Source organism: Xiphophorus maculatus, chromosome 3, assembly GCF_002775205.1.
Source record: "Xiphophorus maculatus strain JP 163 A chromosome 3, X_maculatus-5.0-male, whole genome shotgun sequence".
NCBI classification, from domain to species: domain Eukaryota; kingdom Metazoa; phylum Chordata; class Actinopteri; order Cyprinodontiformes; family Poeciliidae; genus Xiphophorus; species Xiphophorus maculatus.
The window spans coordinates 27,895,526-27,914,765 of NC_036445.1; the positions used below are offsets into that span (position 1 = coordinate 27,895,526).

General features: G+C 41.5%; 2 protein-coding genes across 39 annotated transcripts in view; both read left to right on the forward strand.

The window, feature by feature from the left end:
• The first annotated feature begins 405 nt into the window (after window positions 1-405).
• dcaf13 (DDB1 and CUL4 associated factor 13) lies at window positions 406-11,518 on the forward strand. Its single transcript, XM_005807499.3, has 11 exons — window positions 406-624; window positions 1,240-1,439; window positions 1,553-1,660; window positions 2,500-2,589; window positions 2,676-2,831; window positions 2,920-2,997; window positions 3,061-3,143; window positions 3,990-4,154; window positions 4,246-4,381; window positions 7,906-8,069; window positions 9,026-11,518. Exons 1-11 carry the CDS (start codon window positions 555-557, stop codon window positions 9,111-9,113), a joined length of 1,338 nt encoding a protein of 445 aa, XP_005807556.1. The 5' UTR covers window positions 406-554; the 3' UTR covers window positions 9,114-11,518.
• A 1,376-nt stretch (window positions 11,519-12,894) lies between these two features.
• The window catches only part of rims2 (regulating synaptic membrane exocytosis 2), a 157,397-nt gene continuing 151,051 nt past the window's right edge, over window positions 12,895-19,240 (forward strand). For 37 of the 38 annotated variants that reach the window (XM_023330850.1, XM_023330855.1, XM_023330876.1 and 34 more), the window contains exons 1-2: window positions 12,895-13,060; window positions 13,514-13,718. In XM_023330850.1, the coding sequence (XP_023186618.1) occupies window positions 13,531-13,718 (188 nt within the window). In that variant the 5' untranslated portion in view covers window positions 12,895-13,060; window positions 13,514-13,530. Of the gene's footprint in view, window positions 13,061-13,513; window positions 13,719-19,240 lie in introns of those variants that run through there. The other variant, XM_023330837.1, reaches the window with a different exon arrangement.

Sequence of the window (19,240 nt, forward strand, 5' to 3'; positions counted from 1 at the left end):
GATACAAACACTGAAGGGAGGTGAAGGGGAAAAAAGCACCAAGCATCCTAAGGAGACTGAAAGGAGAAATGAACAGAGATATCTTGGGCTGTGTTGTCCAAGCGTATGATAATTATAAATGGGACACCTACAGTTTAGTTGAAAACAGTCATTTCTGAACATTTCTCCCTATTAGGTGAATGTTATAAGTTTACATGTAATTTTCAAACGTGTTCAGCGTGAGCTTCTGCTGCTACTGCAGTTTTTCACGCTGACAAATCTCATTTATACTTCCTAAGCCTCGCGTGCTCCTACTTGCCACTAAAGTCTGTAAATTTACGCCTTTCCGGTATTATTTCCGGTTCGTTCTCTTTCTAAAATATCTAACTTGACTATTGTTTCTTTCAGTGACGCAATCAACAGGCGCCGATGTCCCACAATGCAACGCGAGCAGACCAAGCCACTTCTTCACTATCAACACATGTCGGCTAGTCTTTTTTTTTTTTTGCACGAACATTAAGATATTGTTATTAAACATTCTTTTGTATTGGCGTTGCTCTTGGCTCTGAAACCAAATGAAGGTCAAGGTCCTTTCAAGAAACCCGGATGATTATGTCCGGGAAACTAAACACGATATTCAGCGAGGTAAGCGCGTGACTGTTAGCTTCCAGAGGCTAAAGATTAGCATAAACATTCTGAGCTTCTCTTGCAGCGACAACACCAGCATTAGCAGCTTTGTATTGAACAGTAGTTATGTATGGTAAAAATAGGAAGAGTTTATCATAACTAGTTTTATGTTAAGCTCTAAAACGTTTAACCCCATTCCAAAAATAACTCAAGTTAAAAGTTTTAAACTTTTTGTCTCGTTGCCTCTCCAGAGTTCTGTGTGTTTTATTGGCATTTTATACGACAGAACCAACACAAAGCTGGAATTAGTTGTTGAGTAGTTTTTATTTTATTTTTTTAAGTACAAAACGTGTGACGTTCATTTCTTTTAGCTTTCCTTCGCTCCGAATCAAATAGTTGGGTCATTATCAGGATTATTTAAGCGATTTGAGTCAGGTGTGTTGGACCAGTGGCACATTTAAAAAAAAAAAAAAAAAAGAAGCAGAACAGCATTCCTCGAGCAACGGAAAGAATTTAGAGTCTCGGTTTATCTTTTCTTTTTTTGGTTAAAAGAAATGTTCATAGTTTAAAGGTTGTGAATTCTTCTGCGAGGCGACTTGCTGTACCAACCTTTGACTGCTGTCCCCGTGTCAGTCCCCAGGAACTACGACCCCTCCCTTCATCCGTTCGAGGTGAGCAGAGAGTACACCCGGGCTCTGAACGCCACGAAGTTGGAGCGCGTGTTTGCCAAGCCTTTTCTGGCCTCCCTGGACGGACACAGAGACGGGGTGAACTGTCTGGCCAAGCACCCCCGGAGTCTCTCCACCCTGCTGTCTGGCTCCTGCGATGGCGAGGTAAGCCGTTGAAGCCCTTGAAAGTCAAGGAGCTTCATATGCTCTGTTTGCTTTATATACAGTATATACATATATATATATATATAGTGTGTATATAAATGTTGTGTTTGTAGGTCAAAGTGTGGAATCTTACCAAACACGAGTGCGTCCGCACTCTCCAGGCGCATGAAGGGTTTGTCCGGGGAATGGTCGTCAGATACTGCGGTTCTTCCTTCTTTACGGTAAGCGGTCTACTTCATCATCTTCACATTTTTCCCTTCAGCTTGTTTGTTTTTAAATATCAGCAGCATAAGAACTAGGGGTGCACCTGGGCCTGTCACAATAAATCAATTAATCACATAATAAATTGAAATCAGCTCAATAATTTCCATTTGCATCGATTTATTGTTTTTTTTAATCTTTTTTTTCTTGTGTCTTCCCACCAAAAACTGGATGACTAAAGTCTTCAGTCTGACACATTGGTCTCGACTAGCCTCCCTTTTTTTTTTTTTTTTGAAGGATAATTTTGTGACAAACAAAATAAATGTTATTTGTTGTTTCGGTTGCTTTATTTATTTTGGACCTTTAAGATGTCTTCCAGTGTTAAATGTTCATTAGAATTTAAAGCTTAATGATCTTTGAGTATGTGTTCTTGCATTATTGGGCTATTGCCATAATAATACTTGAAAATGGTTTCAAAACAACCATATTGCCATTTATAAAAGATTCTACAGTAATTTATCATCCAGCAAAATCTGTTACCTTTCCAGGCTAAGTTGCATCAATAAATCGGCCCCAAGCGACTGATACTAACATGTGAGACGGACCTTATGCACTGACCTTATCTTATCTGCAAATATCTGAAAATCGGCCACTGTCCTCTTTTGCTTTGTCATGAGAGAGAGGTCTGACCGACTTAGCCACTTTACTATATTTATCGGGTTTTTTTGTCCCCAGACAAAAAACATTGGTATCTGCCAAAATTGAAATTAACAAATGAGTCTTTTTCATAGATTGATGATCGGCCAGTAAACTGCAATCGGTGCTCCCCTTAATGAAAACCTATCCTTGATTGTAACAGATCGGAGATGACAAAACCATCAAACATTGGAAAATGGAAGCGCCGGGCTACGGAGAGGAGGAGGAGCCTCTTAACACCATCCTCGGCAAGGTACCGCCTCTTTAATTTTATTCATCAGGGCTAATTTTTCCTGCTTTATGATTTCTTTTTGCTTAAAGAGACGCATCCCTCTTTAGGCCGTGTTCACAGGACTGGACCATCACCAGAAGAGCGCTGTGTTTGCAACATGCGGCCACCAGGTGGACATCTGGGACGAGCAAAGGAGCACCCCCATCCGCTCCTTCACCTGGGGCGTGGACAGCTTCAGCTCCGTCCGTTTTAACCCTGTGGAGGTGAGACATAGCACACCATTCTGGAACCGCACCTGTTTCATATGAAACCTGTTGATTTAGTCCAATTGGATAATTTTCCTCTCCACAGACGGAGCTCCTTGGAAGCTGTGCCTCTGACAGAAGTATAGTTTTATATGACATGAGGGAATCAACACCTCTTAAAAAGGTGGGTCATTATTCTTCTTCTTCTTTGAAGTTCATATTGAAAAAAATTCTGCTTCTCCTTCAGGTTATCATGACAATGAGGACCAACACGATCAGCTGGAACCCAATGGAAGCTTACTACTTCACTTGTGCAAATGAAGACTACAAGTGAGTCTAAGAGGGAATTGGATTTTGTTTATTCTTTCGACAGCTTCTGGTTTGTGTAATTATTGAAAATATTTAATAAGACAAATAGTGAATTTAAAAGCATGCAGATCCTTTTAAATAATTTTCTACCTTTAATTTGAGATAAAAAGTCTAATTCAACAGAAATGACTGGCTCTGTTGAGGCGGGATCGTAAGAAAGGTGCAGCAAGTTTTCAGGTCTGTACTGGTTGTGCTGAAAAGTTGACAAAAATGTGGTTAACGTGGTTAACAATCGTTGCTCCACTGTTGCTAACTTAGCAACTTTGTTGCTATATTTATTGACTTTTCAGCCTCTCTCCTGGAGAGGGTTACTTAGTTCACTGCCACACTTTACAAGGTCTTGTACTGCGGTCAGCAACGCAGAGTTGCAAACGCGAGTGAAAAGATGAGCAAGGTTTAAAGAACACTGTGCTGAATAAAACCAATATAGTATGTATTTAATGGCATGATGAATTACCCTTCCAATGATGCACAACCAGCTTACAGCTAACATTTCTGAATTACGTTGAAACAACGTAATGTTTGTTTCAAACATCATGTTTGAAACAAAATTACTTCTTTACTTGGAAAACTGAGATATCTGGTTTGAAACTGTAAAAGATTTTAGGACAGTGTGAATTTTTACATTTCAAGATGATCCATGCTTAACTCTGCCCGAGTTAAGCATGGTGATAAATCTGATTAAATTTTTTAAATTGATTGCCCGCTCTCGTCATCACACAAGTAGCTCAAATTTCACTTACACCTCCTGGTTTGTACCAAAGATGCAGACGCTAACGTTAGCGTTGCTTCCTGTTGTCTCACTAGCCTGTACACATACGACATGAGGTATCTGGAGAATCCCGTCAAAGTGCACGTGGACCACGTCTCCGCCGTGCTGGATGTCGACTACTCTCCCACCGGACGGGAGTTCGTCTCCGCCAGCTTTGACAAGACCATCCGCATCTTCCCCAAAGACTCGGCAAGCAGCAGGTCGGTTCTCGTCGCGTTCGCCGCTTTTAAAACCTGGCCCATCCGGCTTTTAGAAGCTGACGGTTCAAAATGTCTCTGGGCGTGTTTGCAGAGAAGTCTACCACACCAAGCGCATGCAGCACGTCATCTGCGTAAAGTGGTCGGCGGACAGCAAGTACATCCTGAGCGGCTCGGACGAAATGAACATCCGGCTGTGGAAGGCGAACGCGGCGGAGAAACTGGGAGTGGTGAGTTTGTTTATTTATTTTTTGCTTAGTTTCCTGTTGGCACGCAGCCCGGGTCATTACTAATGGTAATGTCTACATGCTGATCAGCAGCTGAATTTTCCTCAGCTGTCTTAATATCTCGTATCTCCGTCAGGTTTTATTACTCGAGCCAGTTTTATGAATTGGCTGCATTCTTTTTGGCCCCGGGCCCGCCTCCGCACTGTAACAGTGGGCCACTCTGCCAGCAGCTACGCTACGGGGAACGACCGTTGCCAAATGCACTGATGGATGCTGACTTAGGGTACAATTACTCTCAATAAGTGCTATATTCCTGTTGGCACAGTGTCTCCTGATGAAAGGAAAGGCTGAAAAGAAAAGCTCAAATTGGAAACATTTGATATCAATTGGATTCTGTCAATAATATCTGCTTTTACGTTAATAATATTGCGTCCTCGGCTTCGCATGGGACTTGTTAAGACTTCCCAAGAAAATGCTCTGTTGCCTGGTTTGCTGCCAGATTATTAAGATGATCTCCAGCAGCCGTCTTTCACTCCTAATCAGATTCGCTCCTGCGTATTCTTTTAATGCAGCTCGCTGGTGGAGGCGGGCTGCTTTTGGCACTTGTTTCACTGTGCACGGGGAGATTTACTCGCAGGCTCTGCACTTAAATAGATCAGACAAGCGCTGCTCCTATCAGCACTTTGAAATGGGCCAATCACTTAAACGGAGGCCACTTTGAACGTAACGCAGCATTAACGGTGAAGTTCTACTGAGAGCGTCTTTAATTATCAAGAAACGCCGAGATGCTGAATCAAAGGTTAGTCGGGGGACTGAAGGCATCACTCTGGACGAACAGAGAGACTCCTGACTGCTGCAACTCACGTTTTAGAAGTTTCCCCAACATGTTGGAACATTTGGACTCAAGGTTAAATTTATATATTCAGTCATGTTCTGTTTATTCTTTGTTGTAGAAGAACTGTTGTGGTAACTTATTTTGGGCTATCACTTTGGAATATCACTTAGTGAAACACTTCCACAAAACATTCTCTGACCTGAAACTTAAATATTAACTTTTTTTTTTCCAATAAATGCTAAAGTGGGGCAATTTTGGGAGGCAGACTTGCAGTTCAGTAGCGACTCTGTTCGTCACGTGCGCTATGCCTCATTCAGCCACTGATTGCTGATGCTACTGTTTGGTTGTTAGTGGAAATGGAATGAGAATAATTTTTCTTGTATATGAAGAAATGCAGGAAAACTTTATGGGGGTAAATTTTAAATAACCCTACCAGTCTGAGACTGAACCAACATCCGTTTTCTCTCCAGAATTGAGAGAAAAGCCTTCAGATTTGGATTCCAGTGATGCATTAAAATGCTGTCTGCATCGTTTTAAACTGTGTGAGTGGGAATAAAAATAGCAATAGGTATTTTGTTCCATATAACACAGTAGGAGTGTAACAGGTAAATCTTTTATGGATGCAAACTTGACTAAAAACCCACCTGTTTAGGATTGTATTTGAAACGTAATCAATTACAAATTTATTGATGGAACCTGACTTAATGTCGTGTTTTGATTGTTGACTCTATGTTGCTTTGTGTTTCTGTGTTTGATATGATGTAAAGCACTTTGAAATGCCTTGCTGCTGAAATGTGCTATACAAATAAAATTTGATTGATTGATTTGATCAGGACCGTCACGGCTGCCGGCGAGCGTACTTACTGAATTTCAGAAAATGTAGCAAACACATGAGCGTTTTTATTTTTTATTTTTTCAATCTTCAGTGTTTTAAGATAATGGTTAAAGTGAGGTTTTGACGTTTTTTAGGAGAATGTCTTTATGAGTCCACGATTCTATAGACTTGTTGGACTTCCTTGGAATCCCTCTCCATCTTAACTAAACTTCTGCTTGATGGTGTTGATGATCCGGAACACTGGAGGACGTAATCTCAGGAACGTCCTCCTCTAGCAGTTTTCCTGATCCTGATTGGTCTTTGATCAGTTTTGGGTGATACGAACCGTCTGTTGATCAGACATCCATTTAGATCTCTCTAGGAATCTCCTAATTTTACTTTTTTATTATTATTATTATTTTAGGGGGATTAGTTTAGTGCAACAGGATCAGCTTGTACCAATTGTTTCCCCCTCAAATTGAATCCCAGATAAAACACTGCTTCTAATTAGAATAAAAGCCTCGGAGGAGGGCAGTCACCAGACGGTGGCTTTCATGGGCCAAACGGAGGTGGGCATGTTGTCGAGCTGCTGGTTTCACGTTCTTAACAGACGTTGATTTGTTTTTAAACGAGTTTGTCGCTCCGAAGTCATTTCAACTCTACGGATCAGCATTGTACGGTCAAGCGAGTATTCCTGTCACGATAACAAATTTTGCTGAGCGATTAATTGTCTCGGAAATTGTTGCAACAAACAACAATATTGTTTGAAGACCATTTTAAACTCATGTAATGGTAATGACATAATAATGCAAGCACATTCTGCCAAACGTAAATGCACTTTATTTTCAAAAGAACACTGGAACAAAAAGTAAAACAACCAAAAGCAAAAATAAAATGGACTCTCGGTCTCCATTAACAAAAAATGCACTTGAGTCAAAACTAAACACAACATAAAACCAAAGTGGAAACAAAAACTACGTTCAACCAAAAGAGTGCAGATTATGAAGTCTGTATACTATATTGGCCTTCAATAATCATTAGATTTAGATAGAGAAGACGGACTTTTTTTTTCAGCCGGTGTCATCAATAGAAAGAGGGAAAAGGCAGAAAGAAACGATAAAGCCGATAAATTAAAGTGAGGTTGATCATTTTCATTTATCATGCGATGAATTGATTTATTGTTCATTGCAACAGGCCTACAAGTGAGTTGAACTTTGTTGATGTAAAATTGATTTGACTTGTAACGACACACAAATATATCAGTTTCAGCTGAGCTCACTTTAAATGCTTTGTTTGAATCTCTACCAAGTTTTATCCTGGATCATTCCTGTATGAAACCGCCTCCAACCTCAATTTCTCGTGTTAATCTTTATTTGCTGTGTGAATATCCACCCGCATGGTTTACCAGTTCACAAAATAAAACTATGTTTGCATAGGCTGCTGTGAGGTTTTTGAGATTCTAGTTTGTTTTTGGTAGAATAGACTTTGGTTTTTTTGCCCTTCTGAGCCATTAGGTGCCGTTGGCTTTAAGCTTTGGATGGCCCACTCTGGATTTATACTAAATGAAGACTGTTCTCTACTGCTGATATTTAAAGCTAATGGCCTTTTGACATGTCTGTATGTCGATCCATCCTGAACTACATGTTTGAGGTTTTAGTTCTGAACACACATTGTGTCCGCCATTCAAATGTTGTTTTAATCGGGGCTTTCTTGTAGTGATCAGAGCATTTTGACTAAATGAAAATACTGACCCACTGAGAATTGGTTGTGAAAACTGGGGAGTGTTAACAGACGTTTCAGTCATTTTTTGATGAACTAATTGGGCTCATGTATATTTGTGTTTCTCCATCTCCCTGTTTTTTTTTTTTTTTGACACAGCTGTCTCCCAGAGAGAAGCAGGCCATTCACTACAGCCAGAAGCTGAAGGAGAAGTTCCAGCACCACCCACAAATCAAGCGCATCGCTCGCCACCGACACCTGCCCAAGGTCATCCACCACCAGAGGAAGGAGCTGAGGGTCATGAAGGAGGCCCGCAGGCGAAAGTGCGTATCCAGTTTCTTTTTCTTCTTTTTTCTCTCCCCTGGCAGCACAGAGGGAAGAAACGATGGGAATCCCCCGCTGCCTCCGTTTAAGGGAGAGGTAGCGATTTGGGCTGGTGCCAGGGAGAAGGTGTGACCTACGCAGTTGTCCTGATGGAAAATTTCACAGGGCCGCTCTGACGTAGCCGCGACAGGCATTACATACTCATTTACAGCTCGGACGGCGGATCGATTGTCCCGGTTTGCCCTTCCCTCCTGTGAATCGCAGCTTATTCTCTGATTTGCATCACTGCTTTAATATAATATATCAGACATAAGACTTTGCAAATTTGTTTATTTAATTCATTTACAGTTTAAAGTGAACAAGCCACATTTTGAATGGAAAAACAAAACATATATAGTCTACCTCTTCTCTCAAACGTCAATTCGCTACAGCATAAGCAAGTAAACATCATACCCATATAGACACTTCTTTAAACAGACAGACAATGTGTGCATTTAAAGATAGAAAAAACATGTATTATCTTTGTACCTCGATAGAATATAATATTTTATTATTTTCTCACAAGTAAAAATAGATCTTACTCTCTTTGGTTTCTTTAGACAGATTCGTTCCATAAACAGAAATACATCGATCCATATGTTCACTTCAGATTTTTTTTATTTTATTTATTTTTTTAACCTCTGATCCTCTCAAATTCTAAATGCAATCTCATTTTTTTTTTTTTACAAACTTTCTGGTAACATACTGTTATGCATAAAAGATTTTAAATCTCCACTTTTATGCATTGGTTTTCGAAAGCACCAGTGTGTGACGCAGCTGTTAGTCCAACAGTCACACATTCAATCTGTTCCTCGTCTTTGTTTGCTTTCCTCTCTCTCTCCTCTCTCCCTCTGCCTGTTCCTGACTCGTTTCACCAGCAGTTTGAGTAATTCATGACCCCTCTGTTGTTTTTCAGGGAGATGAACGTCCGTAAGCACAGCAAACCAGGAAGCGTGCCTGTGGTGTCTGAGAAGGAGAAACATGTCGTCAGTGTGGTGAAATAGATCCCGCTCGCGAGGCAGAAGGACTTCCTGTTTAGTGGTGAGGTGGAGACACCAGGGACTCGTACTTGGAATCTAAAACTGTGAGGATTCACATGTGGATGGAAAACGAGCGCCAGTGGCTGTGTTGTGGATGTTAGTCAGCTGTACTGTAAATACACAACATGAGTCAGTCAGATTGTTATTAAGGCTCATGGTACATGCGGTCCTCACTTTGGAGCCATGGAAAATGAAAGACTTCAGTGGAGTTGTTTATGTTGGAAATAAAAAAAAAAATGATAAAGTTGGTTTAAATAAATCTGGTTCTAAGATTCTCTTATGTCCCTTCACCACTCTTTAGTTTCTACAGTTTGATTCCATATTTAAATAAATGTCCTAGATGTTGTCACTGAAGTCTTATCACATTCAGATGTAATAATTGATTTTTGTTGCTTTTCTTTTATGTTTGCTACGCTTGACTGTGTTCAAGTTTGATCCTGAATCAGACTTAAACACAGTCTGATTGTGTTTTAAGTCAGACAGGTTCATATTTTCATCTGAACTTGAATTGTTGTTTGTTGTTTTGTTTTTGTTTGTTTTTTTAAAATGGTTTAAAGTGTTGGCTCAAAGTTTTAAGAATTTAGTGGAGGTTCATCAGAAGCGGTGGAGTTGTAAAAAAAAAAAAAAAAAAAAGTTCAGCTGAATTCATTCAGTTTGCAGCAAATTGTTTGTGATAACTGACAAAGATAACTTTTAACTCTGATTCCCTCCGGTAGAATTTCTACCGGGAACAGTGCCGTCGATTTTCTGCGCCGTTTTAGAATTGCAGTCTACATTTTTAGCAGTGGCAGCGGAGGAAGCGAATGAAGCCGTTCGGTCAGCGTCGATCGAGCTTTCAAAAATCCTGAATCGACAGCAACAGCCGCCTCGTTCGGCTCGGCACTTCTCTCTCCGCGGTGGGAAACGGTTGTTTATGGCACAGGCGGTTTCATTGCGCCGAACTGGCGTGTTGCATACGGCATGGACAAACACTAGCAATTGGATAAAATTTTAGACTTCGACAGACTCCACACCTCCAATTGTGTCTCAATAGCCGGGGGTCCAGATCCTCTGTACGACGCAAAGCATAGAACAAGCGTCTGGTTTTTACCAGGCTAGTGTTGCACAAGCCTAAGCAGAAATGTAGGCATAAAAGCCATGTTGCTTTGTTTTTATTTTTTTGATAATTTACCCTGTTGTGCTGCCATACGTGGGCATGTTGTCTGCTTCATGGGTAGCACTTGGAGGTGGCGTTATTAATTTGAGAGTGTGCAGGTGCGCGGAGACGACCTGGATTTGTGGGGTGAACAATTTTCTGTTGACTTTTTGATCATCTCTGTTGGAAACACCATTGCATGATGATGTGATCGACAAACAACCAAGTGTTTTGTTTGCGTTTGTCAAAACTGTGAAATGGAAAACGAAAGTTCACAGTAAGATTTGGTGCATCTGAAATTTACACCGATGTCTTAGCCTTCAGCGTCATTTGGTAAGTTGTTTAAAATTTTATACACCACAATAGCTGAATTAAAATTATTTCTTTGATTATGGCAAAGTGCCTTGAGATGATGTATTGTGAATTGGTGCTATATAAATAAATTGAACTGAATTGAATGTTTGCTCTGCTACTTAGGATTGTTACCAGCTTCGCAGGACTTCGTTTACATTGGTAAACATTGGTAGCACCACGTCAAAGGGCAAAAGTTTAAACGGGAGCAGCAGTCAGTAGATGGGTTTCCATTGCAGATTTATGCAAAACGTGGAAAAAAAACACAATGTTGTAATTGCATTGTTTCCATTAAATAAGAAATACAATAAACTGTTGACGCGACAAGTCATTAAAGAAAACACGCCGCCATCCTCCTCCTGCTGCTTCCTGTCGTTTTCTTTTTCGTGGTTCGCGCCAGTGGCAAAATCCGTCACTATTGAAAGAAGTTTTTTTCGTCGCAGTTTTGGTCATTCGGACAAGAAACTCCCCACATCTTCACTGCATTATGAATCGGCGGTCAAATCTCAGAATGTGTGCGAGTAAAAAACAAGAGGCCAATAAAGTGAGATCAGCTCCAAAGACGGCAGAGATGGGAACAGATCACAGTGAGTCAGGAACTGAGGTGTTGAAGTCTTTGGCTCTTTTCAATCAAGATTGAAAACATTTCTGTTTACTGCAGCAAACCCGTAATGACGTGTTTATCACTGAATTTCTCTAAAGCTTTATTTATTTATTTTAGCTGTTTAGATTTGGTTTCATGTTCTTTTAATGATATTCCTTTCATTAATTTCGTGTTTTTGATGCATTAGGTGTTTTTAACGTGTCCAACTTCTGTTTCATGGTTTTTCTATGATTCACTCCCAATAACTCGGTACACATTAAATGGTATTTTACAAATGAACTCGCCTTGCCTGATGTAGGGTCAGAGTGTTTGTGCCAAATTGCTGTAAGCAGATTTTGTGGCTCCTGCTGATTTGGGACGCCAAGAGCTCGGTACCAGTCTGTGAGTTGACAGTTTGCGGAAAATCGTCATAATTTTTTTAAAAAAAAATTTAAAATCAGTAAATGCTTAATTGAATCATTTCTGCTGGTAGCACAGAAGCTGTGTCTGTGTGTGTGTTCACATTTCATGCGCATTGTAACGGTTTATAGGAATGAGCCAATTTCCCCCCCGATCAGCTCTCAAAATACAACAAACATATTTAGTTCTATTCTTGAAATGAATCCAAATTAAAACCTAAGGCTATTTTCAAACAAGAAACACAATATATACGTTGATGCACCTTTTTAAGATGTATTAAAAATCCGATAAGTGTTGGAGAAATTAGCTTTAATGCAAAAAGGAAATTAACAGCATTTAGTTTTGTGTGTTAGAGTTGAAATGAGTCCAAGTTGGACTTGGCTGGTGAAATACAGGGAAAACAGCCATTTGAATCAAGGAAAAGCGTGATTGTTAAAAAAAAAAACAACTTTAACCCCCAATGGTTGCTATGCCTACATCTTTAAACTATCCCCTGGAAGGGGGTATCCAAATAAAACTCTACCCAGGGCCTCAATAAACTCCGGATCGGCCCTGTCCATTTTATCGTCAAAAACGTTGCTGTTTTTCAAAGATTGAAACATGTGAACCAGCTAACATAAACCCAAAAAACCATTTCCCAGCAGCCTTTTTTTATATATATTAAGTTGTTCAAACATTATCGAACCATCTCGTTTTCATATTGGTGTATTGAAAAAGACAACAACAAAAAAAGAAACAGCAGCTGTCCTTCCCTGTGTAATCGCTTTGAGTTGTATTTCTTTTCATGCGACGTCACAGAAATGGTCACGTCAGCTGACAACAAAAGCCCCGCGGGTGGCCGCGCGAGCGCGTGTGAAAGCACTGACCGGAACCGCTGCCGCACCTGCAGCCACAGCCGCCCGTCACTAGTCATCCTCCGCGCGTTTGTCCCCTCTGTCAGCGCTCATGATCTGCTTATGAAATATGCATCAGCTCTCTCCCAGCCACGGCTGCTGCTGCTCCTCCTCCTCCAGCTTCACCTCCGCTCCGTGTTTTCCCGCTCACTGTCGCGCCTGCTGTCAATGAACATCCAGCGCGTCCTCTCTGGCTTCTACGTTTCCACCGCTCCGCCCCCTTTCTCTCTGAACCCTCTCCCCACCCAACCCTTCTCAAACAGACACACACACACACACACTCACCTCCTCCCTCCTCACTCCCTCTCTCTCTGTCATTGCATCCATTTTTGTGCATCTAAGAAATCTCCAAGAATTACCAACCTGGAGGAAAGCGAGCTGAACAGAGTGGCAGCGGGGGGCTCGGGGCTCCAAAGGGAAAGCAAACAAGGACGCGCCGGGTATCTGTTATTCCAACATGCGAGCGAAAGCCCTCTGAAGGATGGCAGCGATGGGTTAGACAGGATTTACCATGTCTGCTAAGTAAAAGGCAAGAGTTATTCTTTTTACACTGTATTTTCTGTTTTTTCCCCTTTCTCTCCCTTCCTCCCTCCCCTGGATTGAGGGTGATAACCTACAACCTGGGATTCTTTCCAGAGAAATCTAGTCTTCTTCTTCTTCTTCTTTTAGAGATGTTGATGAGTAGTAGTAGATACGTTTGGCTCTCCAATCCCCACCAGCTTGACTCTTATTAAATCGCACTGTGACAGCTTTAACAGCTGCAAGGAAGAACATTTTTGACACTTATTTTCTGCACCACAGTGAGCCAAAAAAAAAGAAGAAAGAAATGATGAAAAGAAAAATGTGCATGACTACCCAGCTAACTCGTGTCACGTCATGCCGTGTGTGCCTTCTCCTAACCACCAGTTTAGTACATTGACCAGAGGTATAAACATTTATTTACTATTATATTTTTTATTATTATTATTTGATACTCTTTCAGCGACCGCTCGGTAAAAGATGTCCGCTCCACACGGGGCCCGGGGCGCCCCCGGCCCTGCTGCCGCCGCCGCCGCTGCTCCCTCAGCGGCCGGCGCCATGCCGGAGATGCCGGACCTCAGCCACCTCACCGAGGAGGAGAGGAAGATCATCCTCGGTGTCATGGACCGACAGAAGAAGGAGGAGGCGAAGGAGCAGTCCATGTTAAAGTAAGAAAAAAGGCGGAAATGAAGCGGGAATGCGGCTGCTTTCTTTTGGGGGAGGGGGCTTGTTTTTGGTGGTCATTTCTGTCCCTCAGTGTGGAAACTGGAGGGTCATGTTGCCCCCCTCGCTCCCCCCTGACATCCAGCCCATTCACTCTGGACCTCCAGCAGGAGACCGTCAGCTCCCCCCTCCGCTCTCGTATCGACATGTCTCGTCTTTTACGGCAGGGTGTCGCTCCATAATGCGGCACTCGTTCTTAGTTTCGCCCGCACGTTTGTTGTGACTGTATTTAAGCCTGTATGTGCTACAGTGGGCTGGGCGAGCAGCGACGGCCGCCATTTTCACGTAAAAAGCACGCCAAGCCGCCCCAACCTTTCCCCGCGCTAACGTCACCGAGATTACACAATGTGACACCTGGAAAGATCATTCCAGGTGTCCTTTGCGGTGTTGTGCCCGGCTTCCAGCGTCAAAGTGTGGACAGAGAGCCCGCTGTGCCCCCCTAACCCGCCTCACCCCGCCCTGCTCCGCTCTGCCGCTGTACAGATGCGCGGAGCTATTTCAGCACCGCGGCGCTGTCCGCTCCGAGCCTCTACTTTTTAAGGTGGAGCGGAGCGTGTCCCCCTCCCCACTTCCGCCACCATTACTTCATAACCTTATCTGTGCTGGCGAATACATTGAATACATGACTAAATATTTCACCTGTCGACCCCCCCCCCCCCCTCCCCATCGTATTTGTGTTGTATTTTTTTTTTTTTTTGCTGAACTTTAGGTTTCCAATGCGAACTAGATTAGCAAAGAGGAGATGTAGAGGTGGTGACCTTAAATGTTGATTTTTCTTTATATTTGTTCTCCTTTGACGACAGGGTGAACGTGCTTCTGTGCTCAGCCTTAAAGCGAATGTGTTGTGTTCTTGTTTTTCAATGCATCATTGGTAACTTCATAGTAAGAGTTTATTGGAGAAATGTAAGCCAGATTAGCATAGTTAGCCCCACAAAAGCAGTAGCAGAATTTAACTAAATTTTGAGGCTAAGCTATTCAAAAACATTGTTTAAATGCACTTATTAGGCTAATGAGCAGCATCTTTGTTTTTATTTACTCTGCAGCTCAAATCCAGTCATGCTTCAATCACAGTTTTTAATTTAATGTTATTATTGTGTTTTTGTTTTATGACACACCAACAAAAGCACATACTTTGAAGCGTAAGGAGAAAATACATGATAATTTGACTGAGTATGACTGAGTCAAATCAAACTTTATTCATAAGGCTCCTTTCTAACATTGGCTTTCCGTTGACCAAAGTTCCTCACAAAGTAAAAAAAAAAAAACGAACAGAAAACACAATGAAACAGAAATATCACTGAATCAAAAGCATGAAAAACACAACCACTATAAAAGAAAGTCAATGTCTCATGAGTTCAATCCATTGTTTTAAAATAGAAAAGAAAAGGAAACAACCAAGACATTGGTCCTCTAGCTTAATTGTGAAGCTGCGGGGCAAGAAAAGTATTATCGAGAAAGTCTCCATGGTGATCTACTGCAGAATCTGTGGACAGGGTAACTGTTTGCTTCTGCACTCCACAAATCCGGTCTGGTTGGAAGAGTGGCACGAGGAAAGAGCCATGACAAGTTCCAATGCAGAAACAAACATCTAGAGGAAGGTCAAAGGTCAAACAAGCCCAAGATGTTGGCCCAAAACCAAACTTTTGGGCCAACAGTCAAGTTGTCTGGAAGAAAACCTTCATGTAGCAACAGAAGACCTGAGACCAGGGGCAGAGGTTCATGCTCGGTTTGATGTTCAGATACTTTATTGGTCCCAAAGGGAATTTAAATGATGTCGTAACACAAATCCTTCGAGATTCTTCAACGAGTTATTGTAGATGGCGGTGGCCGTGGGCAATTGGGATCTCCCGTTGTGCAGTCTGTGTTGCAGCAGAATCTGAAGAAGCCTCTGACTGAAGACACTGTGTTGTTGTATGTGAAATCCTTCTTTGACCGTCATCTCCAGAGGCGCCACAGTCGTCCCCGGAACCGAGCCGGAACCAGCCTTCTTTTATCCGACTGTTGAGCCTTTTTAAGCCCGTGGCTCTGATGGAATATGACTGAACTCATTTGAGTTTGCTACGAAAAGCAGGTGAAAAATAATCTGTTTCTACATGAGGACATACGTTAGAGAAACGCCCACTGAAACATCTGCCAAGTGTTGTCTCAGATTGGCTCTATTCAAACACACAGCACAGTTTTTTGATTTTTGTTACACATTTTAATAACTGCCCATCTTTTTCCTTCTACTTGGAAATTATGCATTAGTCTATGTTAGTGTATCACATAAAATTGCAACGATATACATTTATTTTTGGTTGACAACGTGACAAAATGCAGAAAGTCTCAAACGTTGTGAGTGTGTTTGTGTGCCAGTGTCTATATATGTAATTGTAGTTTTTAGACGATGTAATGTGTCCATTCAGAAGATTGTGGCTTGTTCTCGTTGTGGGATTACAAAGCTGCTGGTTTTGGACAATTTCTACTTAATTATTTCTTCTAGATAATATTTATAGCCATCAAACAGCTTATTTGTGGAGCACATTTCAGCAACAAGCCAGTCCAAAGTGCTCGACATCATAAGAAACATCGTAGCCATCAACTTTGAAACCAGCACCAAACGTTACATTTTGTCAAACACTAATCATCAAAACCATCGATGCACATCAGACATATTGATCAATTTTCCATTTATTATGAGTCAAAAGCAACTCCTAAACAGATCAGGTTTTCAGCCTGGAATTAAAGGAACTCGGTGTTTCGGCTGTTTTGCAGTTTTCTGGAAGTTTGTTCCAGATCTGCGGTGCATAGAAGCTGAATGCTGCGTCCCTGCGTTTGGTTCTGGTTCTGGACATGATTCCTATTTTCTTTTATAAACTTCAGTACAATTTACAAGAATCATATAGTAACAAGAGACGCACAAAAACTATTCCTAAAAAAGAACACAGATGAGAAACTTTTTTTTCTTTTTTTTTTTTTTAGCTCTCGGCTGTTTAAACGGATGATAAATAATTCCGTGTTTGTTCTCCAACCACTAGAAGAATTATTATTTTAATTATTTCTTTTCTTTTCTTAAGATGATGTAATTAAGATGAGATCCCGTGGAAGTGAAGAAACTCCACAAACTAGTGACTGAAAAAGTGGGAGACGCAAACACCGGCACCCTAAACTCCCACACGCCCTTAACGACGCTAATCCGGCTTCTCATTTCTAGCAATGGCTGTCGAGCCTCTAGACTAAGGCGGTTTACCACCAAATCTGTGCCACTCACTGAAGTATGAGAGATTCCTGCCACTATCTGGCGAAGATTGTTTGTGATGCCGTCCTCCCAAAGCCGCGCTCCTGAAGGAGGGAAAGTTGCGCAATCCCCTGCCTCGTGCAGCTGCACGACAACCATGACTCATGTCCTCTATAAGACGCAGCAATAGCCTCAGCCGCTGCAGTGTACGTGCCGTGTGATTCACCCAGGCCTTTTCCGCCCGCTTTCTCGTTCTGTTTCTCCCTCCTCATGGGGAAGAGAGAGAGAGAGAGAGAAAAACAACAACCCCAAAACAACTTCACGTTTTCTACCCCATTTCTGTTTCTCGTAGGGGTGAAAGGTGAAAGGGAGCGCTCTGTTTTCAGGGCGATATTCCATAACGTACCGAATGCAAAAGGAATCGTTTGGATGGGCGGCTCCGGAGAATTTGACTTTGTTGAGAATTTTACTCGATTTTGTTTTTAGAGTTCTCAACACACACACACACACACACACAGAGAGAGAGAAGCACAAACGGAGAACAACTTAGACGCCAATAAAACGGATATACAGTAGAATATGTGGTGTGACATTTTCTGTTTTATCCCAAAGTTTCGTCTGGGGCTGATGATTCTACTCTTGGAAATCTGAGTAGTAGATCAGTGGTTCTCAAACTTTTTTCAGTGATGTACCCCCTTAAAAATATATTTTTAGTCAAGTACCCCCTGACACGGGCAAAACATTTTTGGAATAAAAAAGAGGTACAGTGCTGTAAAATCACTGTCTGATTTATTAAAGCCAAATAACTTATATCAGTGAACCTGACAAATACATCCATATTGCAAACATTGCATGGTTAAACAAAAAAGAAAAACAGAAGACGGTGACCACCAGGAAGGTATAAAACCAGTCAAAACTGAAATATGCAAAACGCTGCTAATTTATATTGGTCTCTGTAATGGTACAAAATTAAATATATACATAAATAATAATTCAGTGCATGAACACACATTTATATTTTATCGAACTTTTTACAAACTAATTTTTCCCAAGACTTATTATGAGGAGCCTACTGATTTTTTAAAGATATTTTGAAAAGCTTCGCGTACCCCCTGCAGTACCTCCACGTACCCCCAGGGGTACGCGTACCCCCATTTGAGAACCACTGTAGTAGAACACGATCTGTTTTTATGTCACGCGCTCCTGCCAACTGTTTACCGGAAGTAAACATAGGCGTACAAGTTCATATCCTGTTGCGAAATGGAGTAATTTATTTATTTATTTATTTCTGTATTCGAGTTGTGTTTTGCGAGCAAAAATATCACCACAGCCACATCATATTGTCACTTTTCTAAAAATAATAATGGCTTGTCATTTTTTTTTTTTTTGCCACTAGTGATTTATTTCTTCCGTTTTTTGCAAACAATGTCACCACCTCCGTCTTTCCAAAAGACGCAATAGGCACAAAAAAAAGGGACTTCTTTTAGGAAAGGTGGCAATATTAAAGAACATTAACTAAGACTAGAAACAAAATAACATTCAGATATTTTCTGCATGCCATTTCTGGCTCAGCGGCTGTACGGTCCCACGATACAGTAGAGATTAAAAAAATATTTTCGGTTCGGATTTTCCAGAAGATTGTCTTTTCTTAACAATTAAATAAATGTGCTTATATCTCAAAAGCAAAGTCATTTTTTGTTGTACGTTTCAATTCACAATCGCCAGAGTTGTTTTGACGTCCACTGTCTTTACATAATTGGTGACTCACCCTGACTCATCAAACAGTAAATCCCCACTTTTTTTTTTAAACCTATGAATCACACAAGCATAACATGTCCTGGAGGAGCTTTAATACGCTCAGCCCCGCAATAAGGTACGACCGCGGCGGATTAAGTTGTCATCGGATCGTTCGCGGCGTTTCAGTGAGTGTCAGAAGCAAACTCCCACGTCTCATTTAGCTCACGCAAAGAGCGACAATCCAGTCTCTCCAAAAAAAAAAAAAAACAACAACAAAAAAAAAACCACACAGAAGTTTTTTGGTTTGGTGCTGCAAAGAAAAAAGGTAAAAAAAAAAAAAAGAAGTGGAAAGTCCGAACGTTGAAGTGCGTAGTCTAACCGAGGGAATCCTGAGAGGATGGCGGGATGGAGGAGAGGACGAGAGGAGCCTCCAGCACGCAGGGCTCGCCAACTTACTGTCATCTCTTCGGAGGTGCTACAGAGAGCGGGGACGGAAATCCAGCAATGCTGACT

What these genes read in the sequence shown, in the direction of transcription:
- dcaf13 (XM_005807499.3), top strand. Translation starts at nt 555, where the DNA reads ATGAAGGTCAAGGTCCTTTCAAGAAACCCGGATGATTATGTCCGGGAA. An exon ending in GCGGTTCTTCCTTCTTTACG is followed by an intron (nt 1,661 to 2,499) that starts GTAAGCGGTCTA and finishes TGATTGTAACAG; the next exon opens with ATCGGAGATGACAAAACCAT. An exon ending in AAGGAGGCCCGCAGGCGAAA is followed by an intron (nt 8,070 to 9,025) that starts GTGCGTATCCAG and finishes GTTGTTTTTCAG; the next exon opens with GGAGATGAACGTCCGTAAGC.